The sequence below is a fragment of the Cydia splendana genome, chromosome 19, assembly GCF_910591565.1.
Source record: "Cydia splendana chromosome 19, ilCydSple1.2, whole genome shotgun sequence".
NCBI classification, from domain to species: domain Eukaryota; kingdom Metazoa; phylum Arthropoda; class Insecta; order Lepidoptera; family Tortricidae; genus Cydia; species Cydia splendana.
In genome coordinates this window covers 4564110-4591875 of record NC_085978.1, presented here as the reverse complement: position 1 = coordinate 4591875, position 27766 = coordinate 4564110, and the positions used below count along the sequence as shown (strand labels likewise).

The 27766-nt window shown below is 38.0% G+C and overlaps 1 protein-coding gene across 1 annotated transcript; it reads left to right on the top strand.

Moving 5' to 3' along the window:
• Positions 1-412: 412 nt before the first annotated feature.
• Positions 413-27240, top strand: LOC134800316 (uncharacterized). The gene is made up of 10 exons (XM_063772815.1): positions 413-1600; positions 7313-7520; positions 7860-8053; positions 11651-11818; positions 12374-12508; positions 12850-12981; positions 13901-13981; positions 25556-25702; positions 26236-26401; positions 26828-27240. The coding sequence occupies exons 1-10, from the start codon at positions 413-415 to the stop codon at positions 27067-27069; spliced, it is 2661 nt and encodes an 886-aa protein (XP_063628885.1). The 3' UTR covers positions 27070-27240.
• Positions 27241-27766: the final 526 nt, after the last annotated feature.

Here is a 27766-nt window from a genome sequence, read left to right as displayed (position 1 = left end):
AAGAGTGGGGGGGGGGGGGGGGGTCTGGACATCGGATGATGGTAACATGACGTAGGAGGAAACAGATTCATCCGAAGCTTGATTTTTGGATGATTTGAGGGGTGGGGGGGGTCAAAAATCGTCAAAAACAGATGACGTGATTTATGAACAGCCCCTATGTACATTTGCACTGCATTTAGTATTTTCGTACTTACCAAATAACAGTTTTAGAACTTTAAAAGTTAAGTACAGTTAGTGTTGTTATGGTTGATTTCAATATGCTTCGCGAAGGATCAAGAATGTTTAATCCATCATTGTAGTGCGAGTGTGGTAGAAGGGATCGGCATACTGAGCTCGCACGGCCTGCCGCAGCGCGTAAAATACCTAAACTCGCTCAACGCCGAAATGTAATAGCGCTCTTAAACCACTTGTCATGAATGGTAAAACTATTCCGTTCTCAACAGAGGTCAAATATCTGGGGGTAACACTGGACCAGAAACTGACCTGGAACAAGCATGTGGACGGAACCATACAAAAGGCTAAATCAGCCTTGGCAATATGCTGTCGCTTGGCAGGCAACAGATGGGGTCTAAAACCCAAAATTGCCTTATGGCTGTACACATCCATAGTGAGGCCGATAGTGTCTTACGCCTCTGTAGCATGGTACAGGAAAACGACGCAGAAGGTAACAGTGATGAAGCTTGGCAGCCTTCAAAGAACTGCCTGTGTCATCGTCACTGGGGCCATGTCATCCTCCCCGACGGCAGCCCTAGAAGCCATACTAAATCTACCACCCCTCCACTTGCACCTAGAATTGGAGGCGAGATCTAGTATGCTTAGAATAGCGGGCGCGAGGAGAGGTAATTGGTTATCGCAAACTCTGAGACTGTTTAATGAATCAGTGTACGATATTCCTGTTCTTGGGATGCCAACCGACACTATGTCACCCAAATTTTGTCCACTCAAACTTTACTCAGTGGAAATCCCCAAACGGGAGGACTGGTCAAACAGTCAAATTAAGTGGAAAGAAGGAAGCCTGAGGTGGTACACTGATGGCTCCAAATCCGGATCTGAAGTAGGTTGCGGAGTATACGGTGAAGCGCCTAGGAAAAGCATCAGCTTAAACCTAGGACGTTTTTGCTCTATATTCCAGGCAGAGGTATACGCCATTCTAGAATGTGCGTCAATCAATCTGCAAAGCAACTACGGCAACCATACTATCTATATCCATTCGGATAGCCAGGCGGCACTCTTAGCTCTAACCTCCGATGTCACCACATCGAGGCTGGTTGAGAACTGCAGGCAACTATTGAACAACCTTGGAGCCAGGAACAAGGTTGTTCTACGTTGGGTCCCGGGGCATGCGGGTATCGTAGGAAACGAGAAGGCCGACGAACTCGCGCGAGCAGGGGCTAAGGGGAAGAACTACAGTCCTGAGCCCTTTTGTGGTATCCCCAAAAGCCTAACGCGGCTCACCCTAAAGACCTACTGTTACTACAAAACCATTCAACTCTGGAGAGAAACAACAGGTTTGAACCATTCCAAAGCGCTTATCAAGGCCTTCAGCAAAAAGGCGTCCTCGAACGCCTTAGCGCTGTCTAGGAACCAACTGCGCAACTTGGTAAGGGTGCTTACCGGGCATTGCGGCCTAAATAAGCACATGCACACCATGGGGAAACGTGACATAGGGCGGTGCAGACTCTGCATGGAGGCGGAGGAGACGCCCTTGCACATCCTCACAGAGTGCCCTTGCCTAATGCGTACTCGTGACCTAATCTTGGGCGGACACATATTACGCCCGGAGGAGGTAAAGTCTCTCGAGACCAAAAGGATCCTGCAGCTATTCGAAGTTGCAGGGTTGGATCGAGAGTTGTAATAGGTGGCGATCACAATAGATCAGGAATGGTCGCAGTGATACATAGGCTTTGGAGCCTTATATAGCCCCTAATAAAGAAGAAGAAGAAGAAGAAGGTGACAGTCGCTGGCGCTTCGCCATCGAATCGCTTTGTGTCCTTCTATCACGCTTCCGTCAAGGCCCCAACGCTGTCTGTTCTCTTTGACGGCGCAGCAACTGATATAATTTCTCTCTCCTTGCTCTTTTAAAAATTCCGTTTGTCAAAAAAGGACAACCATACTGTTGAAAAGATGGACTTCAAATCAAGGTGTCCCCTTTTTAGGTAGACCCAGGTTGTGCATGTGTGCGTAAAAGCGTATATGTGTGCTGTTTTAGGGATGTGAAAAGTCGATTTTAATCATGTTATATATCGATAAACGCTATACAGCGGAACGAAATAGCGATTAATTGAAGCTTCAATATCTTCGTTAAACATAAACATAATTGAAATGCTAATGGATAATGAATATTTATGTATTTTAATTAAATATCTGAACTTTCCCTTGGTTCCCTGCTGGGGCGTGACGATAAAATTGTGATCTGATAACCACAACAAAGAATAAAAGCGGTTTTGTTCATTTTAGGTATCGTTAAACCTTTGAAGTAAAATTAAAATTGCAAGAAATGTCGATAGTTTATCGATATGACTTTATCGACATGGCTACAGCAAGGTGGGCCACATTGTTAATCGTACACTAAACAAAAGTGGTCCCACTGACAGCTCGCTTGGACAACATCTCTGTATATTATACCGGGTGTGGCCTGTAATATGAGCAAAAAATTAAACTCGTAGGCTGTACTCCTCATACTGACCAAATGATATGGCGTGGCGATGGCGTCCATTGAAGATAATATTTATTTTGTATGAAAAATAGGGAGTCTAAATACTTCATAATTTTTAAAAGTTGTTGAACAAAAGTGTCACCGTTTGAGGAGTACAATCTGTTTTAATTATTTGCTCGTGTTACAGGCCACACCCGGTATAACACTTAAGTATATTTATTAATATTTTATTGCTGTTACTCTCAAATCAAAATCGCTTCAGCTTTTGTTTTTGCACCGCACTGCGCTATGATTATATCACATATAAACAGCATACGCGTCTATTATTATACAATAGACATCAACTAAGTAATTAAAACGTCTTGTGCTCCAAACCATGGAAACTCCGGAAAATACCACGAATGGTTACTTAATGGACAGTAATTACAATCTTGGGCATTTTTTTATGGACTATATGAACAAGTTCCCTCAAGACTGTGTTTGGCAGGTAGGTACTTATCATAAAATCATCATTGTTAGGGCGACCCTCAGGGCGACCGCTATTGACACAGGCAGCAGAAGCAGCGACCCCAGGGATACAGCCAGTGCGAACGTGCACAGCATAGACTAATGCGGTACACTTTAAAAACCTCATCCTCGTCGGCGGACAAGAAGTCCTCATGGTCTCGATTACGGTACTTCTCGATCAGCATAAACGAGAAGAGGTAAAACAGGATAATAAACAGTAGCAGGAATATCTACAACAAAATGACGCGTTTTTAGTTTTCTTTTTCGGAATTACGTGTGAAAGCTTTGTTATGAAGTAGGAAACATGAACTCACTATCTGTTCCCTGACATTATTATGGAATATCTGTTCACGCAAGTCCGCTTCTTCATCATCCATCGTCCATCCGTTTAGCACTTAATTTTTGTTTTTATTTCAACGAGATATTTCACAAAATACCACTTCATTTTCACTGTTCACAACATTCTTTTTGTGACACAATTCGGTACTGTATTTTTTCTTTGTCACTTCATAAATTTCATAGCTGCCGCGGGTGCACAGAGCGGCGCACGCACTCGGGTGCCATTATAGGTAAAATCCGTCACACGTTTCCGCGCACCATAGTCTAGAGGTGGGAGCAAGAGAGAACGGGCAAGAGTCAGTTTAGAATGAAGAGGAAGAACATTCTGCAGCCGTCGAAGAGAGTGGAGGAATCCAAAAATGTTTTTACTCACCTCAGCAAGGAAAGAAGACCAAGAAAGCATCTGATCCATGGTGATGCCTGAATTTCAGACAGTAGGTAGAGTACCTGACAAAATGTCAGGTTAATACCTGATGGTACCTCAGGGTACCATGTCCGAGAGCGTGCCTACATAGTAAGAATGACCAAGGAAAATCGCCTGCGACTTCCAGGCATTGATTTTTAAACCACATTTGCACGCCCAATCCCGTTCCAATAGACTTCAAATCAAAGTTAATCTGAGTATAGTAAAAGGTTACGGAAATTTCCAATACACCCGGCGGACCCACTATCGACGACTTAGTGAATTATAAAAAAAGCCCTTTATATTTTTTTTACATAGTTTTTTCAAAAATGCATGATAGTTTGTGAATCCATATAGGTTTTCTATACTTTTTAAAATGAAAGTACAAATAGAAAAATATCAAAAAAAGCAAAGCAGTCCGACACAAATAATGATGATAACATTAATCTATGTTGAAAAGATCATTGCTTTATGGCCAAAATCCACGGAGGAAACGTACGTTTGTATGGAGAAATTACCACTGATATTGCCTTTAAGTAAACTAATTAAAGTCCTCCTCCAAAGTTAGCCAATTTTCCCATGTATGAGCTGTTTGAAACCAGTTTCAGTCTGCTATTTTACTGATCTCATCTCAGCATGCGTAAGGTCGCGCCTGTTTTCCTTTCCCAAGTAGACCTTCCATGACGTCATGTACATGGTATCTGCGGCCCATCATGAGCTAGAATTACAGCTGTTTATATAAGACGGAATCGAAGTTGTCCGCGAAGAGCCGTTCGATACGATTGGACAGATCGGCTGCCCTAAGCAGAAAACAAGTAACCCAGTTTTGACAAATTTTTGAGGAGAGCAAAAAAACGTAATTTGTCAGTTTTGTTAGGTATTTGGTCTAAAATGTAACATCTGTTTATACCATTATGTTAAAGGCGATAAAATTAAGCTTATACAGACTTTATTTTTTGTTATTCTTGTATATTAAACTTTGTATAGGCATAAAATGTTTTCTGTGTAGTTTACTGCCCGAAAATCTCAGAACCATTCTACACAAATTCAAGTATCTCGTGTTTAGCTTGGAAATAGCAAGCACTTTAGCATCTTAAATACTAAACATATTTGGCTCTCCGCTCAATAACTTTTCCAATTTTCATGCAATTCTGAAGGAAATGGTACCAAATGAAAGCTAATAATATAAGGTACCGAAAACTGATTTTTATTTCTTTCAGGTTTATCGACTTCAAAATCCCTGTTAGATAATAAAACGCTTGAAAAAAAAAATTTTTTTTTATATATTTTAAAGTTCTTTTCTATTGGAAAATATGTTTTTTTTAAATTAGTGATTGATGTTGCCATCCTCGTACCTTCTGTCACATCGGTTATTGGTACCTATTTCATCGATATTATTTTCAGAGATTATTTTGTGATACGATGACCCATTCCTTCAACAAACCCTCTGTCTTCGTGGATGGGTGGTACCTACAGGATCCTGCTTCCGAACTATTCTTTTTTAGGGTTCCATACCTCATAAGGAAAAAACGGAACCCTTATAGGATCACTTTGTTGTCCGTCCGTCCTCCGTCCATTTGTCTGTCAAGATCCTTTATCTCGGAAACGCGTGGAGGTATCGAGTTGAAATTAGAACCATATACTCAGGACTACATTCCCTTAAAGATGTAGAAAAAAATCAAACATCTACATTAACGTAAAAAAAGATACGGTGGTTTATGCCAAAATACATTCTCAAGGGATTCAACATTTAAAGGGTACCTAAGTAGGTGGGTAGTAGGTAGCTAGGTCAACGAGAAGTCCCGTTGCCCTAGAACTATGAAATTTGGCAAGTAATATTGTATTACATTATAAGTAGCTACAGGGAATAATCTGAAAACTATAAATTTGTAAAAAATAAAAAAATCTATAACTAAATTTGTAAGGAACGCTCGGTGGGCGAGTCCGACTTGTATTTTTTTATAGTCCTATTTGACAGACGTGTTTGATAGGAATGAGGCAGGTGCATGGAATGGTGAGAGCTGGTGAGTTCATAAAAATCAATATTTGGGGACAATCTTACACTGGTTGACTTAGCCCCAAATTAAGCAAAGTTTGTACTATGAGTACTAGGAGACGATATATACATACGTGTATAGATAAATACATACTTAGGTACATAGTTACTTTATTTACTATTTAACTTTACTTGTAACAAAGTAACAATCTAATTAAATCCTTCAAGTCAGTTTTACCTATTTCTTATAAAACCATATCGATCTGAAATTTTGTTGATATACATACACCTATTGATATGGTAAGTAATTGGTGGATCTCTTTAGTGGCTAGAGTTAAACCAAGAAAAGTCTGCAGAGATTTTGACAGCACAAGGTCAATCTCGAGAAGTCTATTAGTAGAGTTAGACCAAGAAAAGTCTGCATAGATGTTGAGAGCACACCAGTGCAGGTGTTATTTTAAACGTCAAACTTCTATGAAATTATGACATATAAATAACACTAGCACTGGTGTACTCTCAACATCTCTGCAGACTTTTCTAGGTCGAACTCTACTAATAGAGTTCTCGAGATTGGCCTCAGATGATTCACTTTACCACATAATAAGTGTCTTTATAAAAATTCAAATTTTGGCATTATTCCTGGATTAAATATTTCCCTTTTGGTCATTTGAATACAGTCAGTTGTTGTTTGTTTCTAATTTTTTCCAAAACCTTTGGCACGGATACGGCATAATTATGATTTCCTCTTTCTTTGGCATATTCTAGTGTTCTGTTTTCATTACTGTAGAGTCTACAGTGTAGACAATACAGATCATTTTAATTGTTTTAACAACACTTTTTCTTTAAACTTAAATTTCACAGACTTTTCACCTTTGACAGGAATATTTCTAAGCAAATTTGTTTTCTATGTGTGTCTTTAAAGTTTAAACAAGGTACCTTTTGTATAACTATGTAACTAATTTTTAACCTAAATCGCAGATTGTGTTGGGAGATACTTGTTTTACCATTGTAATAAACTAATTCGCAGTTGCGAACATCTACGCTAAACTCAAGTATCTCGGTCATCTATATGAATTACAAGTATCTCTGTTTAGTTACTTGTCTTTAGCGTAGAAATGGGACATATACTTGAATTTAGCGTAGAATACAGGGTCAAAAAAAGATAATCGGATTTTAAAAACATGAATATTTTGAAAACTACACATTGTTTTACAAGTATTTTTTTGGTGAAAGATGCGCCTGAAATTGTAGATTCCGAAAATCAAAAAAAACCGTTTTTGAAAATTTTCGAGTTACTTGTTTTCTGCTTAGGGCAGCCGAGATGTCTTCGTGGACTTTGCATGACGTCACTTACCTGCAGCCCATCATGACTAAGCATCATGAGCTAATAATTTACTGTTTATTTTTGTAGATCGACGCTGGTACAGGCGCGACAGAATCAAAGTTGTCTGTGAAGAGCCGTTCGATACGACTGGCCAGATGTCTCCGTGTCGCGGGGCTTCGGCCTGGCGACGTGGCCGTCGTGTCCGGCCGGAACCATCTGGACGTCCACATCCCCTTCTATGCTGCGTTTATGAACGGGCTACCGTTGGCTGGAATCGATCCTATTTACAGATATGGTGAGCTATTAAATTGATAGTGTTATACCTAAATAAAGCTCTTTTTCCTTACATTACGTCAACAATATTAGCAGGGAGCGGAGCCAATATGACAAGCGTAGGTACAAATAAATACAAACGCCAATGAAAAAAAAAGAAACGAAAAGTCACGTGGATCATATTCATACGATTTCACTTTCGACTGGCATTTTCTATCAACGATTGTCGCTTGGCTACGCCCCCAGGTAGGGACCAGGAATCTTAGAGTTGCGATTGCTATTTAGGGAGATGAGACGGATGCGATCTTGTAGATAAATATAGTACTGGCCCAATTAGACTTTAATATGATTTTATTTGTAGAAGAAATCAAGTTTCATTTTAAGACGACCAAACCAAGTATAGTCTTCTGTGAAGTTGAAAATTTTGGTGACATGAAGACGGTCGTGGATGATCTCGGACTTGGTACGAGGATAGTGACATTTGGTGACGGTGACCACTCGTTAGCAAAGTTCTTGAAGATGTACGATGAGCACGAGCCGGAGCACACATTCAAGTAAGATACATACTATATAGTATAGACCGACCGCTTAAATTAGTCCTCGCCTGCGCGGTACGGCGCCCGCACCTTCCCCGCCACCCTTAGTCGTCCTACCCCGTCGCTCCCGTACCGCGCAGGCGAGGACTCATTTAAACGATCGGTCTATAGTAAGAGTGGTATTCCACCTATCCAATTTCTTTGTCCAATGTGTATTGCGTCTCACATTTTGCTTTAATGAGAGAATGAGGTGCAATGACATTGGACAAATAAATTGGACAGGTAGAATACCATCCTTCGTACAGACAGACCTTAAATAACAATAATTAGAATAAACCTCGACTTTAGAATTACCTTAGTCGAGCTTTAAAATTCCAGATAGGTCATGAGCAGTATTTTTTATTCTGGATGGCTGGATCACTTATGTATTTACCGTCTATATATATAAATATCTATGCAGCTGACTATACAGGCGCCGCAATACGCAATCTAGATCATCATCATCATTCATCATTTCAGCCTATATACGTCCCACTGCTGGGCACAGGCCTCCTCTCATGCGCGAGAGGGCTTGGGCTATAGTCCCCACGCTAGCCCAATGCGGATTGGGGACTTCACATACACCTTTGAATTTCTTCGCAGATGTATGCAGGTTTCCTCACGATGTTTTCCTTCACCGAAAGCTAATGGTAAATATCAAATGATATTTCGTACATAAGTTCCGAAAAACTCATTGGTACGAGCTAGGATTTGAACCCGCGACCTCCGGATTGAAAATCGGACGTCATATCCACTCGGCTACCACCGCAATCTAGATATTGCTTTGGAAATGAGGGTAACCGGCAGCAGATAAACGATAACAAGGAACGCACGAAAAACATGTGACGATGAACAAGAATGATGCGAAAAACAAGATTAAGATAAAGGGTTTCGAACGGAAAAATCGATTAATTTGGCAATTTTCGATTTAGAACAAAAGGTAATCAATAACATAGACAAATAAATCCCTACATGCGCTTTATGTATGGACATGTCAAAAGCGTTTGACTTTGTTGACCATAATATTCTCTTAGACAAACTATATACATGCTTATGGAATTCGCGGTAATATATGTTTTCAGTCTAATCCGTTCCTACTTGAAAGACCGGAAACAAATTACACAAATTAAAAGAATATCTCCCAGTACGAAAAAAGAGGAAACCTACTCATCTAACTTTTAGGAACATTTGTTATGGGGTACCCCAGGGAAGTGTGTTGGACCCACTATTGTTTTTAATTAACATTAGTGATATGCCTAAAGCCACGGTACACCGATGGTTCTCTTTGTAGATTATAGCACCATTATTGTTTCTGGACAAAATGTAGAATCGTATTAAACTGACATACTTAAATAATACCTTAGAAACTATTATAGAACAGCAGACAGCTTGATAACAATAATCTTAGAATAAACCTGAACAAGATCAATATTATGACATTTAAGAAAAGCACCTAATCCACTAGTTTCAACATAGTTTATAGGGGACATAACGTGAATGAAACGGACATAACAAAATTTCTAGGATTAAGTATAGATAATAAGCATACATCGGATTCTAGGGTGCAAATTGTATGACGGGATCCCTATCCGTCATACAATTTGCCCCCTAGAATCCGATGTTTGATAATAAGTTGACTTGGAAAACACAAACTGACAAAATATGTAATAAATTAAGTAAATTCATACGCCTTATACAATTTGAAACAAATCGCAAACGAATCGACACTTTTAACCGCCTATCATGCTTATGTCACATCAAATTTTAGATATGGTATCCTTTTTTGGGGAAACTTCAACAATAAAGAATAACCCCTTATTCATAAAGTTAACAAGCCGCTAATAATCGTTTGTCCCTTTCCATCATACCAATACGTCGGAAAGGGACAAACGATTATTATCGGCTTGTCAACTTTAGTAGACGTTTATGAATAAGGGGGGTAAGTATTTAGTAAGTTTAAAAGTGTTCGCCTGCAAAACAAACTAATTAATCTTTGCAAAAAGTACCAACTAAAACGCCATTTTTACAAAAAAAAAACATACTTGGAATTGCTCACAAAATATATAACAAGTTACCGGCGAATATAATAGCATGTAAGGACAAGGATAATGTTTTAAAAGAAACCTAAAAGCTTTTCTTACCGAAAAAGCATACTACTCTATCTATATAACAGAATTTTTAACTGATTTGTAAATTAAAATGTATTGACAATGGAGGATCCTTATCAGAGGAGGATTATCACATAAAGATTCTTTTTCTATTAAGATTTAGTGCATGAGATAACCCTGTTTTGACGATTATTGTTTATATGTGTATGTGATATTATGATTATAGTGTGTATTTTTTATTGAATTTGTATGCCAATAGGCACGACATAGTGATACTGAAATATATATTTAACATCTTGTAACTTTACCTACCTATGTTGAAGTTGAACAAATAAATATTTGAATCATTGATAATAATTTTTCAGAGTGGCGAACTTCAATACGGACAAGGTGTTTGCTTGGCTGATTAGTACGAGTGGGACCTCGGGACGGCCCAAGGTCGCGGCCTTCAAGCATCCCACCATCCTCAAGGTACTTCGACTGTACGAGGTGCTCAAAGAAAAGTGAGTTTATATTATACATTACGTTGGGTTAATCAATATAATCTAAAGTAATAGGTACCGTAAAATGAACGAGCCACATATAAAAATAAACTTTTTTGAGGTTTGAACTTCGGATTTGTCCCAACTCACCCCATTTTACGGTAAGGAGAGATAGTACCAGACAATTTACTACGCACTATATTTATACCCCTGCCACACAACACACTCGTCGAGTGGTATACGGGAAGTAGCGAGGGAAGTAGGCAGAAACGTAATGTGGGAACGTTAATACTCGTCATGCCGCACGTATGTAGAACCCCTATACAAGCGACGTTTGACGTATCGTGTTGATCTCCCATTGATGTGGGAATAATAATAAGTTCTCGAATACGTACAATGTCAAAATATGACATTAGCAATCCACAGTTAGGTGACAACCAAACCAAACCGAACCACGCCGAGTTTAGAGTTGAGTTTTGTTGTACCAAATGATATTATCCACAGTGGATCGAATCAACACTTGATAAGAATCAAAATGCAATAAAATCAACTGTTGATTTGTCGTGGATGCGAAATCTGACAGTTGTAGGTACATGTCGAATTTGACCCCGGGTTATGCTCCTCGTCATGGCCACCGCTCCCTACTTAATTTATACTGTCGGTTTTTTGGCACGAGCCAAAGGACAACAGTTCTATAAAAGTTTGCTTGAAGAATATACCTTCGTAACATTTTCTAATTAAATTAGTATGCGCACAAGTTGTTCGCAGAAATCGCGAAGCGTCTGGTTGACGTAACTGGTGACCGAAGAGCTGGCGGCTACCTCGCACGACGTATCAGCATTGCGAATTGCGATACAGTGACGAAATGCCGCCAGCATCCTTGGTAGAGCCTTGGTACAATGCCTCAAGGGCCTATTTTAGATTTAAGCTAGTTATTTATTTCGTTAAGTAGTACCACTGTATATATCTTGTAAGTACCTACATTAGTATTTTATGTCCTCTAGAGACATTCAACCAGCTCTGAACTTGTCGAGCGTGCAGTGGATATCCTCGTACCTGGCGTCGCTGGCCATGATCACCGCCAACCACATCAAGGTGCAATCTTCGTCCCCCATCACCGTCGAACACGCCATTGACATCATCAACAAACACAAGGTAAAGTTATCTAATAGCAAAGAGAAGGCGCCATACCTTTGGCCTACTCTCGACTAGATGGCGATACTTTTTGACTTTACTTTGACAATATAGGTATATACCTCTATTACAAATCCTCTTTGCTAATAGGTACCTACTAACAAAATATCTCGTCTCGTAGTCTCAATTCTCTTCTAAAAGAAAACGCTGAAACCGTACGGAGTGGGAGACAGAAAGTAGACCCTGTGCTCTTTGCCACCTTGCAAAACATTTTCAAAATTTCTTAAATTTTTAGGATCTTTCATGAGAAATTCTCATGCAAGTTTCCACTTATAAAGTTCCCGTTCAGATTACTCAGATTAGGGAAAATTAATTTGATATTTATGTTGATCATTAGTGTGTCTAACCATTTCAAGTGTCATAGAAATCCAAACTGTAAGAAAGTTTGGCAATATACTTGCAGAAAAAATACCTTGACTTGTACTTTGCAATTTTTGAAAATTTCGCTTTGGCACATTGCTATTCCTATTTTCTGACTAGGAGCAAGAAAGTAACAATAATATTGTGACTTTTCAGCCTGTTGTAAGCACCGGGAGTCCACATCTGTTTTCTGGCATCGTCAGACATCCAAAGTCTTGTGACCTGACTTGCTTCAACTGCATCGTCCTTACTGGTTCTTCCACGGATCCAGAGATTCTCCAACTACTCAAAGTAAGTATAGTGGCGAAGGTCCTTATTACACATCGGTAACTCGTGGCATTTAGGTAGCACTTAAAAGATTAGTTTAATTAATTCCTTTTTTTAGTGGTTTCTTTTTCTCCACTCGTATAGGAAGAACATTGTCACATCACTAGTCTGTGCCTGCTACCTAAATGCCACGACTCACGAGTTACCGATGTGTGCTCATCACTAATCTTTTAAGTGCTACCTAAATGCCACGAGTTACCGATGTGTAGTCCCTTATATATCTAAGAATCTAATAGTTCTTCGTTCTCTCGCTCACACGTGTAACTATAAGGGGTTATGATTTATTGTTATGTTTTATTTTTCAGTCAAAACTGCATCCTAAAGCTGTGGTGTGGAATCTGTATGCTCAAACAGAGTGTGTAGGACCTATATTCCTCCCTTGCCCACACGGCCCCGCAGGGAATGTGGGGAAAGAAATCCCACAAGTAAAAGTACAGGTATTTTATTTATTTCTAGTATAAACAATTGGCTTTTAACTTTACAATTACTTATTCTTGGTTTTCATAAGCTTGCTTAATATTAGGGACTGGGTTTCATATATACCAAAAACTCATTTATTATATAATAAGTGTTATAAAATGAATACCTGTAAAACTAAAATTATTTCTAGTCATCGATATAAAACTGTAAATTTCAAACCGCTGTAATATTTTTACCTAAATTTTTCAAATAGCTATTCATAAAAAAAACTGTCAAAAGTTACCCAAGCTCGCCCCTTACCCCACTTGACGGTATTTTGACTTTGATTTTGGTGGTCTATACTTAAGAATCGAGACTCTAATGTTTAATTTTTACTCCAATCCTAGTCACCATTTTTAGGGTTCCGTACCCAAAGGGTAAAACGGGACCCTATTACTAAGACTCCGCTGTCCATCCGTCCGTCCGTCCGTCTGTACGTTCGTCCGTTCGTCTGTCACCAGGCTGTATCTCACGAACCGTGATAGCTAGACAGTTGAAGTTTTCGCAGATGATGTATTTCTGTTGCCGCTATAACAACAAATACTAAAAAGTACGGAACCCTCGGTGGGCGAGTCCAACTCGCACTTGTCCGGTTTTAGGATTCCGAAGAAAATTAAAAACCCTTAAAGTTTGTCATGTCCATTCGTCTGCCTTGCCGCGGGTTTCCATTTATGGTAGGGGAGAGAGGGGATTTTTGTAGTTACTTGGGCTTGTCAAATTAATATGAGTCATATTGCTACCTGTTTTTTTGTTAACCCTTTACCAGGCTGACATTTCAAAAATGACAATCGAATGTCAGTCTTACTCATCTAAAATAGAACACATGTTTGAAGTGCCGTATGTGGGAAATATATATCTCTTAGCCTGGTAAAGGGTTAATTCTTAGTGTTTGTGCAGTTGGTCGACACTACAACTGGCGAAGTAATCACGAACCCCAACAAGACGGGAGAGCTCTGGTCTAAGGGGCCAAGATTTGCAGTAAGTACCTACGTTTTATTAACAACTATTCTGCCCTCTGCTTATTGTATGTGCAGTACTTGCATGAAAATCATCGTTTAAAATAAAGAACTTATTCAAAGAGAACAAGATAAACAATTGCATGACTTTTCAACTGCGATTACTGCATATGTTTTTAGCACGGCAGTATTAATAGTCCGGTAGCAATAACTTTTGAAGTTATAAGATTATTAATGTTGCTTATTTTTTACATATAGTTTCCAGACCACACACTAAATCTAATAATAATAATTTGTGTCATCCTAGGTACTTGCTTAGGTAGAAATTTAGGTATTTCTTTTTTCAAACAGCATTCGGTAAAAAAAATATTCTAGATGAAATTCTTTGTTTCCCTGTAAAAGCAAAGTGGCTTCCGACGTACACACGCATTTTGTGTCATTTTCATCCACGGGTATAATGACATTTAATAAATACCTAATAGTGAACCTAAAATGCCTAAAATAAAATTATAGTCGGTAAGTGAAGTGTTGTACTTCACAGGATATTATAATATGTTATTCAAACAAATGTGTGTCAAATTCATCCACCGCTTTTATTTTTAATATTTTTTTTTCTTATAAACATCATGTATCTGCCACAAAAAAAAATCATGTTATTAAGTTTACGTCTACATTATTATAATGCCACATCGAGACAACATTCATAATTTGGGTCATTTTCAACAACGGTTTTTTACTATTTGGCAAAATAAAACTTTGCATGAACGGCGTACGCGGGAAAGGCTACCTACGCGGGTAGGGTGCTTGTTACATGAACATTATGGCTCCTCTACACGATGGGCCAACGCCGGCCACTCAATGAGATAGCAATATCACTTGCTCCCTCTAACGCATAAATGCGTCCCTTGGAGTGGCCGACGTTGGCCCATCGTGTAGAGGAGCCATTACAGTGTATTTATTTCATTCGGAGGCATAATTACATTAAGTCTTTTCATAGTGTGGGAGTAGGTATGTTGTAAGTATATTTAAAAATAAAATGTAGGCTCCTCATACTGACCAACATTCGTGACGTTCGCAATCAAAAGGTACCACTTTATCCTTGCCATAAGGACTCTCTGACAGGTTATTTGTATAAAGATACAATAAAATTTGGTCTTTATGGTAAACGACAAAGTGGTCCCTACCTTTTGAATGAGAATGTCACATTAGCGACTTTTAAAAATAACATTTATTCGATATTTAGTATACTTTTTAAGATTATTTTAAGACGCCATGTATTGCTCATTTTGTGATGTATAAAGCGTGGCAAGCAACGTCAATTACATTGAATACAAGACTTCATAAATTTTAAAAGTTATTGAAAAAAAAAATATGCTCGTTTGAGGAGCAGAATATAATTGTTTTAATTATTTTGGTGATATTACGGGCTCCACCGGGTTGGTATAATTATGAGAAAAAATTTTGGCTTGCGATTGTCGTTAGCCACGCCCCCCACAACATGGCATGAATTGAATGCAATGAAAATATTTGCACTTGCATGTGCAACTATAATATGTACCTAGTTGATACACAATATAAAGACTGATTTTATTAATTTTAGTGATATATATTATTACGATACCTTTTGGTTCAATTGGCGGCAAAGGACAAAATGCTGCGTTTCAGGAGACGCGAAAAACTGCATTTTTTTAATGTTTATAATATATTTTTGGTGTTTATCGAGGTATGTTTTTGATGTGTATTGGAAAAGTACTCAAAATGTTAGTCTCTTTAACCTGAATTAGCGGTTGCTATAGATATTATTATAAATAAATTAAATACGAAAGAAGTTAATGTCCTTTAAAATTGGTCAAAAACACTATGAATGTCCTTTACGGCCATGAAATTATTGATAATTTAGTGAATCTTGTTTATTAGGGGGTCGTAAGTGACGTTATCAGACTATTTTATACCAAATTCGGGGTGTATTAGTTACCAGTCACGGTACACATGTTAACTTTTCTCAGCATAATTTACTGTTACGAAGCTTAAAAATGTATCAAACGGTAGTTGATTATGCCAGGTATATCCCGATTAGAGTTATAATTAATATTTTTCTGATAATATAGTATAATAATAAAGAAAACACAGGCATATTATCTCCGGTTGTTTTCATCTTGCTAACGGCGAGTACTTGCACGGACATAATCTCGTAGCCAGAATTATTCACCAGCAGCTTGCCTTGGCCATACGGCGTTGTGGACCGCGAAGTTCTCAGCTGCGCCAGTTCTCGAAAATGGTCGTGCCACGCTCTATTGGGATCGATCTATCATCACTGACAGAACTATTGTAGCCAATAATGTATCGAAATGTTCACTATACAGAATTCATGAGACGTGAGCAGGACTAATCCTGCACACTCAGTATCTGATAATTGATCGAACACCGTCGTATTTAGGTGAAACAACCACACTTTTTCCTATTTTTTAACTTTTTGGTGAGGGCAAATTTATTTCTCTACTATCATGGTCACTACAATACCTAATTAATAAACATAAAACCTCTTTGAACCGTAATGACAGCATTTTGATTACGAAGAAAGTAAACTGTCAAACTTGAGTGAGATACGAGTTTTCAAAAGTAAACAGACCGTGATGACATTGATGACATTCAATTTGACACAGAATATCGGTAGTTTAGTATTCTAATTGTAAGGTGACCATGCATGTCGTAAATAAATTAATAACTTTTTTTTTCAACACGCACAACAAATTTAACGTTAACCTCACTAATACTGATACGAAACAGTTGCTTATAATTTACGAAATGCGCAGTGTAAGTCCTGCTCACGTCTCCTGAATCAACCTGTATAACGACTACCGTAGGCTCAAAGGGCGTAAGGGACAAAATTGCGAAAATGCAGTTATACTCAGTATTTTTTTCTCTATCGAATAGTATATTTAACGTCTCGATAACTTGAACAAATGTCCGTTACGCCCTATGAAAAATCAATGCTTAAACACAATTTTCCAACGCATTTGGCCGTATCTGCCAATTCAAAAATATGTTGTGAGACATTTTGGCGTAACTCCCAACTTTGTGTACGATACGCCCTTTTGCATTGGAAATTTTATTAAATATGTTGTAATTTTTTGTCCGTTACGCCTCTTTGCAGTAGCTTTTTGAGTGCTAAATGTACGTTACGCCCACAACTAATGGATATTTATACGAGTGTTAGATAATTCAATGTAAGAAATACGCCCCCGTACTATGTATAGTTTCGGGTTTATAATTCTTGCTTTTTTGTGTTGAAGTGGGATGACCTAGTTATACTTTCCTTGTCAATTTTTTTATTAAGTAGGTACTTGCATTACCTGCTCATGTGCTCATTGCTTAATTTATAGGGTTACTAAATTTTGACAATTTAAACTGAACTAGTGGGTACTTTTTCATCAGTTTTATGAAAATAATAAAACATGACTATATTCAAATGATAATTATGGCGTTTAATTAAGGTTAGACTGATAACTATTAGTTTTGTTTGTGACTGGGTCATTGGTAATATTGATTAAGACGTAATATTAATACTTTTTTGTTTAAACCCTAATTTACAGGATTAACCTTATGAAAGTTACTGTCTAGGTATAACGTTTGCATTTCAATCCATAGATGTACGTAAGCCTGGCCATATGCCTTTTTCTACTCTAATATAATGTCATAAATATGCGATCATTCGACTACCGTAGGCTCAAAGGGCGTAAGGGACAAAATGGCGAAAATGAGTTATGAATGCAGTTATGCTCAGTTTTTTTTTCTCTATCGAATGGTATATTTAACGTCTCGATAACTTGAAAAAAATGTCCGTTAAGCCCTTTGCAAAATCAATGCTTGAACACAATTTTCCAACGCATTTTGCCATATCTGCCAATTAAAAAAAATTATGTGAGACATTTGGGCGTAACTCCCAACTTTTTGTACGATACGCCCTTTTGTATCGGATATTTTATTAAATATGTGCTGATTTTTTGTCAGTTACGCCTATTTGCAGTAGATTTTTGAGTGCTTAATGTATGTTACGCCCACAACTAGTGGATATTTATACGAATGTTAGAGAATACAATGTAAGAGATACGCCAACATACTATGTACAATTTCGAGTTTATAATTGTTGCTTTTTTGTGTTTAATTGGGATGACCTAGTACTTTCTTTGTCAATTTTTTTATTAAGTAGGTACTTGCATTACCTGCTCATGTGCTCATTAATGCTTTATTATATAGGGTTACTAAAACTTGACAATTTATACTGAACTAGTTGGTACCTTTTTCATCAGTTTTAAGAAAATAATAATACATGATTATATTCAAGTGATAATTATGGCAATGAATTAAGGTTAGACTGATAACTTGCGGTTTTGTATGTGACTGGCCCATTTCCAATTATGATTATACGTAATATTAATACATTTTCGTTTAAATTAAACCCTAATTTATAGGAACATGAAAGTTATTGTCTATAACGTTTGGATTTAAATCCATAGAAGTACGAAGTTGGCCTAGCCATATGCCTTTTTTGCTCCCTACTCTGATGTTATGTTATAAATAATCGCATATTCATTAAGTTTTACTGAACAGGCATACAAAATATCAAAACTACTATTGTACCTATTAGTATTATAGTGTGTAAACTTAAATTTTACTATCAAATTAAGATATGACAAACAGATATAACGCATACATACTTTCTGTAGTAAAAGTAATCGTTATAAATTGTTTTGATATAAGTACATAAATAGATATAGATGATAGGACAGCAGTGATTCTGTTCAAGAAATATAAACAAATAAAAAAAGAAACATTGGTTTTGGTGGCTTAAAAAAACGACCTTTTCCAAGTTTAAGTATCCAAAATAACATAAAATGTGGGAAAAACTTAACAGTGAATACATCTCTATAAGTTATTGAAAAAATTATTGTAAATTATAGTACTTAGAAGTACTACTGTTCCTTAAATGCAAGTTGCCAATATTGCAACGAAATTGTTGGATTTACGGCAAATGGTACTAAAACAGTTAATGTTTTGTACATTACGCCCTTTTTCTAATAAGATAAACCATAAAAAAGAGGCGTAAGGGACGCCCTTCTTAAAAACAGTCGTGTTTTTTGGCGTAACGGACTTGCTATTTTCGTAAATAAGCAGTGTATTATATTTTCAAGCAATCAGATTAAAAGAGCTCAAAAAGTTAAGAATAAGCCACATACAGGCATCAGTGTATTCAAACAAACAAAAAAGTTATAATTTTTTTTCTCAAAGCAAAACTGTTTTTTGGCTCTCCTGAAAAATCGCGTTTTGTCTGTTAAGCCCTTTGAGCCTACGGTAGTCGATATTCATTAAGATTTACTGAATAGACATACGAAATTTCAAAACTACTATTATACCTAATAGTATTAGGTCCTTACCTATGAAATTGGCGTTTTTGTTCATAGATATAAGTCTGATCCTAGTTTTTTTTTTTTACAAAAGTACATACACAATTACAATAAAACTACAGTGCACTCAATAAACAACGATTTTACATACAATTAATTGTTATTTTTTATTGTTAAGTGTTCAGAATTAAGCCTTGAAAATAGGTCTTTTCATGTGCTGTCGGTTCGAGTATTAAAATTACTTATATTTTTCTAATGGTACCAATTTTCAAGAAATGGAGATATTGAAAACATACCTTAAAGGTGTCAAAAATTACTGGAAAAATTTTGTTTGGTTTGAATTAGCCATCAAAAAAATATCCGCAAAATTAATTGTATGGAAATTCGTGTTTCGTTGAAATTCTCCGAACAAAACGCCAATTTCATAGGTAATGACCTAATATTTTAGTATGTAAAAGTAAAATTTATAATCCAATTAACATTACAAACAGATTTTGCATAATACTTTCTATAGTAAAATTAATTTGTTACAAATTGTTGTATATCAATATACATAAATGGTAGGACAGCAGTGATTCTGTTGAAGTAATATAAACAAATAAAAAAAAACATTGTTTTTGTGGCTAAGAAAACGACCTGTTCCACGTTTAAGTATCCAAAATAACAAAAATGGGGAAAAACTTAACAGTGAATACATTTCTATAATTTTTCGGAAAAAAAATGTAAATTATAGTACTTAGAAGTATCTTCTTCTTCTTCTTTAAGTGCCTTCTCCATCCCGGAGGTTGGCGACCTTATGTCTATATGCCATTCTATCTGAAGTCATGCTAATTAGTTTCTCTGTACTGCCCACGTCCAACCAGTCTCTTATGTTCCGTGCCCATGATATTCTCCTTCTCCCACGTCCTCGTTTGCCTTCAATCTTCCCTTCAATAATTAGTTTTAATAAATCATATTTTGAGTTTCTATATATATGTCCGAAATATGTAGCTTTCCTTTCTTTAATAGTTGTTACGACTTCCACCTTTTTCTTCATTAATAACATGACTCTTTCGTTACTAACTTTGTCGGTCCATTTTATCTTAAGCATTCTACGATAGATCCACATTTCAAAAGCCTGTAATTTACTGATCAAATTTTTCCTTAGCGTCCAGCTTTCGGAGCCATACATGAGGATTGGAAGAATATAGCATTTCACCATTCGCCACCTTAAGTTTAAATTAATCTTCCTATTGGTCAACAGTTTCTTCATATTTTGAAAGGCGCTCTTGGCAATACCAATTCTAGTTTTAACTTCCTACTCAGGATCCCACGTTTCATTAAGCCAGCAGCCGAGGTATTTGTATTTACTAACTCTTTCCAGACTATGTGATCCTAGTTTTAAGGGGGGAGTTTGTGCCCTTAGAAGTATAGTGTTCCCTAAATGCAAGTTGCCAATATTGCAACGAAATTGTTGGATTTACGCCAAATGGTACTAAAACAGTTTAATTTTTAGAACATTACGCCCTTTTTCTAATAAGATAAACAATAAAGAAGAGGCGTAAGGGACGCCCTTCTTAAAACAGTCGTGTTTTTTGGCGTAACGGACATGCTGTTTTCGTAAATAAGTATTGTATTATAAGTTCAAGAAATCAGTTTAAAAGACCTCAAAAAGTTAGGAATAAGCCACATACAGGCATCAGTTAATTCCAACAAACAAAAAAGGTCTGATTTTTTTTTCTCAAAACAAAACTGTTTTTTGGCTCTCCTGAAAAATCGCGTTTTGTCAGTTAAGCCCTTTGAGCCTACGGTAGTGGATATAACTCATTTTCGCCAAAATGTCCTTTACGCCAATTGAACTCAATCCAAGAAGCTTGAACTATCAAAAGTGTTGGTAATTATGATTTAAGGTAAATATATTCAAAACATCAGAATAAACAGGCATTAAATAACCTCAATTTTTTTTGTTCGTAGAATTTTTTTAAAATAGGTATTATTAATTACACAATTAATAATACCTATTATAAAAAAAATTATAAGAGCAAAAAAAAACATTAAAAAAATTATGTGCATAATTTATGTTAAGTATGGAAAGACTGGTTTATGCTATTTATAATGAAAAAAAAAATTTTATCTTTATATTAAAATTTATTAGTCAAGTCACGGTATTAATAACCAAATTTTACTAAAGTGGTACCTTTTCCCTGTCACTGTCACAAATATATGATGCGTGACCGTGAACACTGAAGTTTGCAAATTGCGGACTCTTTCTCTTTTACTCCAATTAAACGTAATAAAAGTGACAAAGAAAGATGTCCGCAATTTGCGAATTGCGATGTTCGCGGTAGGCCCTCAGGATGGATCTGTCGCATATTTGTTAATCAACATTACGTAACGAACGTCAAAGAGGAATTTCACATTCTCAATGTGTATAGATATAAACAGACCTTAATTCTCGCAATAAGATGTACTTACTTACAGTTCTTTTGGTAAATGGTGACATTGTACAATATCTATAAGTTATCTTTGTAGTAGTATAACTTTGCATAAGTTGCGTTAATTTGGCGCGCAGGCGAAGTAAACATGCGTTGCGTACGCAACGTGTAGTTTTTAGAGAGAGGCCCTTACCCGCCGCCGCCACGCCAAGGTCGCGTCGTGCCCGCCGCGCCCGCCCCCCCTGCACGGCCCGCGTTGCCCGTTAATAGCCGCCCGCTAGCGTCGTATGAACGCAAACATTATTTTTATATTATCTGTTTATGCAATGGATGAAACTGACACAAATTCATATTTCTTATAAATCCCGCCTTTTATATTAATAAGATGTGAACTCTAGTAACTTTAATATTCTTTTGTTATGGTAATAGCGTGTTAGAACAAAATTATCACAAATCTTATGAAGCTATGCCTTCATAAGACACAAAAACATGTAATGTACATATTGACACGATTAAATGCCACGTCAGCAATTTTTTTTAACTTTAATTATTTTTTGAGTCATTTTGAATAGTATGACATAGTATCCGATTGCAATGGACGTAATTGACACAAACTATGTTTTCACATTAAAAAAACTATCCTAAATGCGACACAATTACATGTTTTCTCTCGAATATTCTTTTCTCCAAAATAATTCAAATTAAAAATAATTACCACAAATTATTAAATTACTTAAGAAGCAAATAATATCTGTGACACAAAACAAAATGTAAGATTAACATCTTAAAACAGTATTCGTAAGCGAAAAAATAATTGACTTTAATATTACTTTAAGTTAGGGCTCAAAATATAGCCAGCGCTACAGGACTATAAGGGGCCCACAGATTACCAGTTCGCCGGACGATATCAGCCTGTCAGTTGTTCGGAGCTGTCAAATTGTGCGTTTAACTGACAGGCTGATTTCGTCTGGCGAACTGGTAATCAGTGGGCCCCTTTAGGTAATACCGTCGGGTGTGACAAGCAAAAGTCACTAACTAACACCATTGAAATGATTGGACAATAAACCGTGTTACAAGTGTAATAAAGTGCATTGTTACTTTAATTTTTTGATAGTACTTAGTGACTTTTGCTTGTCACCCGACGATATAATCTGTGCCTCAGGGGGCCTAGGCTAACCAAGAAGACAATCGTTTACGCCGTAGCGAACGGAACGCTTATGTCTCTGTCGCATTAATATGGAAGAGTGATAGAGAATAGAGATTACCCGTTTCATTCGCTACGGCGCAAACGATTGGCATCTTAGCTAGGGTTACCAGATCCAAATTTGTAATTTCCTGTCGTATGCTTGATACATTGTTTAAATTTGATTTGTTTTGGATTTATGTAAGTAAATTTGAATAATGTACCTTTTTCGTCATCATCATCATCATATCAGCCCTTTATCGCCCACTGCTGAGCATAGGCCTCTCTTCTAGTACGCCACTTGTCCCGGTCCTGAGCTAATCTCATCCAGAAGTGACCCGCAATTTTCCGGATGTCGTCCACCCAACGAGCCAACGGACGCCAGGCGCTTCTTTCATTTGAAAGCGGCCACCATTCTGTTAACATTTTAGTCCACCTGCCATCACTCTGCCTAGCAACATGTCCCGCCCAATTCCATTTTAGTTTGGTAATGACGAAACCCACGTCGTGCACCTTGGTGCGGCGACGGATCACGACATTCCTTACTCGATCTTGAAGCTTGATACCGAGCATGGCACGTTCCATGGCTCTCTGTGCTACGCGGATTTTATGCACAGCCCCCTTAGTGAGCGTCCATGTCTCGGCACCATACGAGTAGGTCATGGTGGGCAGGACACATTGGTTAAAGAGGCGAGTCTTCAGGCATTGTGGGAAACATCCCACAATGCCTAACAAGCAGGTTTCAGGATGTCCGCTAATTTATTGAATGCCGCCCAACCGAGCTGGATTCTCCTTCTGCTGGTGTGTTTTGTCAAATGATAGAATATGTCCAAGATACAAGTATTGCTCGACCACCTCCAGTCTTTCGTTCCCTACCATAATGGTTGGAATCGATTTACTAGAGATGTTCGTCATAACCTTAGTCTTGGACATATTCATCTTAAGACCTATTTTCAAAGAAGCATGGTATAGGCTTTCAATCATGCTTTGGAGATCTTCCAGGGTCTCGGCAAACAAAACAATGTCGTCGGCAAATCTCAGGTGCGACAAGAAGACACCATGGATATTGACACCAGTTTTGTCCCATGCAAGCGTTTTTATGACGTCTTCCAGTACCGCCGTAAAAAGCTTGGGTGAAATGGTATCCCCTTGACGCACTCCCCTTTGGATGGATATTGGGTTACTGAGTTTGTGAAGCCGAACTTGCATTGTTGCCGAGCTATATAGCTCCCGGAGCACATCCACATAGCGAGTGTCAACCGAGCAGCGATGGAGAGAGTCAAACACGGCCCAATGTTCGTCACTGTCGAAGGCCTTTTCGTAATCTACGAAGGCCATGCACAGGGGCCGGTTGTATTCGGAAATTTTCTCCATCAGCTGCTTGACTGCATGGATATGGTCAGTAGTAGAAAATCCACTCCGGAAACCAGCCTGCTCGGGAGGTTGGTATTCGTCGAGTATACGAGTTAGACGATTGCACAGCACTTTTGCAAATAGCTTGTACGTGTGGGAAAGGAGGCTTATGGGGCGATAATTACTTAACTTTGAAATGTCTCCTTTTTTATGTAAGATGGTGACTATAGCGGTTTTCCAGGATTCTGGGGTGCGAGAACCTCGTAAAACCTGATTAAACAGTTTTACTAGGATACTGATAACAGGGTCACCACCTGCGCGAAGAAGATCTGATGTAATGCCATCCTCGCCAGGAGATTTATCCGCTTTCATCTGATACAATGCTTTTTTGATTTCACTGGCTATTATTGGTGGTATGTTTTCTTTATCATTACAGGGGGATGGGGGGGCTCTAGGGTCAGATGTAGATATATGTGGTACCTTTTTAGGTACATAATAGAAAAGTCTGTTAATTCACTTAAATTCCTGACATTTTCATATTCCGGCCGCATTCCTGATAGGGAATGCAAATCGGTTATAACCGTAACCGAAATATTCGGTTATAACCGAATATTTTGACAAAATTTCATAACCGAATATTGGAAACTGGAATAACCGGTTACGGTTATTTTCGGTTATTTATTTATGACTTAGATTCTATGTTTTTATCATCTAATGACAACGAAATCCTGCCTTTTTTGTGGCTGTGACGCCTGTGACTCTAAGTTTTGTCATTCGTGTAGTTTAATAATGAAAATATACGAAATTTACTTCCCTTCTTTATGAAATATTTTTATTGACAATTGTATCACGTCCAAGGTCATATTTTACTTTACTGAATTTTGTGTGTTTTATTAAAAAACGAAGACATACTCACATTCCCTAATACTGTACCTTTATTTTATTGTAAATTTTATATGCATTGTAAATTTATCATTTTTTGTCGAAAGTAACCGTTACCGATTATAACCGATATTCGGTTAGTTTTCGGGCATAACCGTAACCAAAACCGGTTATGAAGTTTGGCCGGTTATTGCATTCCCTAATTCCTGACAAACGGCCAAAATTCCTGACAAGTCACGAAAATTCCTGACATCTGGTAACCCTAATCTTAGCTAGGCCCTCCTTGCCGGCAATGTATCGAAAATTGCATGCAATTATTAGTGATGTCTATGGAACTCATCTTTTCATGATTTTTGTAGGAGTACTACAATAACCCTGAGTCAACTTGTGAGGCGTTTACAGCTGACGGCTGGTACAAGACCGGAGACCTGCTGTACAGAGATGAAGATGGTTACTACTTCTACGTGGATCGTATGTCTAGCGCCTTCAAAGTTAGAGGTTACTTTGTAAGTAAATGCGTATTTAGTTTTCTATTTTGATCTTACTAAAGACCAAAGACCATGCGAGGTGGAGGTGAAAAGCGGGACAACGAAAGCGGACCCTGGGCTCCAACCGGATAAACGCTGAGAGAGAGAGATAGAGAGAAAAAGAGAAGAGATCCTCTTAAAGGATGATTTCCGGGATGCAAACTACCCTATGTCCGGATATGTACGAACCTTATAGGAATTAACGTTAAGTTCCCATTTTTTTTTAACGAAGCGTATCAAGTGTCCCACTGCTGAGCAATGGCCTCCTCCCTAGACTTCCAGTCTTCCCAATTAACTGCAGCATCCGTCTAGTTGCTGAGAAATGCGTCCAGGTCTTCCCGTAATCTCCTCTTAGGCCAACCATTTCGGCGTTTACGTTGTGGCACCCACTCCGTGGCTAGGTTAGCCCACCTCTGTGGGTGCACACGTCGTACATGGCCTGCCCAGTCCTACTTTAACCTGGCGGCTTTGACCCCAACGTCAACAATCCTTAATTAAAATGAATTATTCAGGTAATGCCCATGGAGGTGGAAACAGTGATCAAAACGCACCCCGACGTGGTGGAAGCGTGCGTGGTCGGCGTCCCGCACCCCGACGACGGCAAACGCGCCGTCGCCGTCGTGCAGCGCCGCATCGGCGCCGCCGTCACCGAGCAAAACATCAAGGACCTCGTTGCCAGTTAGTGTTAAAACCATTTTGTTGAGATTTTTTATTGAATCGGTTCCAAAAAATGTTGGATCAAGTTTGTCCCATTGAGAACTCTATTTTATTGTCAACCTAAACCTAACCTAAACAATTGCTGTTCGTTAAATTCGTTGAGTTAGCTTACGGCCTTAGCCAACGACATGGGAAAACCGTATGTAGCGAAAATCGTCTACGAACAGAGAACTGTAAAGGTGGCCACTGACGAGCCTTCCAACAGTTCAAATAGCGTGGCTGCAATCCAAAATCGGTCCGTGAATGTCAAAAACGTACAATGTTTAATATCAGGATGCCGTCCATTTGGATGAATCCATTGTAACGGCATCCATTTGGAAGGCTCGTCAGTGGCCTGCTTAAGCTACACGAGTAAACAGAAACTAATATAGTCATTGTTATTACCAGGTAAACTCTCAGACAGCAAGCATCTGCACGGTGGAGTCATTTTCGTCGACAATTTCCCGAGAACAGTCACCGGCAAATTGAAGAGAAATAGAATTCTCGATATGGTCTTAAATGGGCAAAGCATGCCTGATTTAGAGTTACCCAGCGTCGGCAACACAAAGAAATTGATAAGTACCTTTCAACAACAAATCAGCTCGCAATACGTTTTATCGGGAAGAAACATTAGCGGTCTACAGGGATAATGCACGAACTGTCGCCTGCGAAATTCCGGACCGATACGACCCTCAAATGTTCAAGTAAAGAGCGTACTCCTATCTTAAAGGCCGGCAACGCACTTACAACCCCTCTGGTGTTGCGAGTGTCCATGGGCGGCAGTAATCGCTTACCGGCAGGCAATCCGTCTGCTCGTTTGCATCCTACCATTAAAGGGAGTAATAGTAAACATACTTTGCGTGGAATATTTTAGGAAAAGGAAAGGAAAATCAAGTAAAATCAAGTAGATACTGGAAACATTTATGCATTATTTATTTCTCACTTAAGATTGTTGTGATATTGAAAATGGTAAATGTAACATTTTCAGGTAATAGGTACATAGCGCGATTACAAAGTTTCTTCGACCTTCTTGTTGATCCAACCCAGATAACCAGCGACCCTAAACTCCGGGGTAGTGATCACAATTATCTCCTTTTGATTTTGGGATCGCGTCAAAATCAAAAGGAGATAATTGTGGTCGCTACCCCGGAGTTTATTAAATGGGCATTTTTATTTAAAGATGTACCAAAATGTTTTGTGTTAGAATTGGGAATTTTTATATTATTTCTACTCAGAATCACGAGCTTTTTCCATTTTTACTGAAAAAAAACGTGTCCCTTAAAATTTGGTGCGTTTGGTTACGGTTTTCAATACCACCTTCTACCGTAACAAAACGGACAAAAAAAT

Excerpts from the sequence above, each read along its gene's own strand:
- LOC134800316 (XM_063772815.1), top strand. The coding sequence starts at position 413 with ATGAATGGTAAAACTATTCCGTTCTCAACAGAGGTCAAATATCTGGGG. Across the intron at positions 12,982-13,900 it reads TCCCACAAGTAAAAGTACAG|TTGGTCGACACTACAACTGG; the intron begins GTATTTTATTTA and ends GTGTTTGTGCAG. Across the intron at positions 26,402-26,827 it reads CATCAAGGACCTCGTTGCCA|GTAAACTCTCAGACAGCAAG; the intron begins GTTAGTGTTAAA and ends TGTTATTACCAG.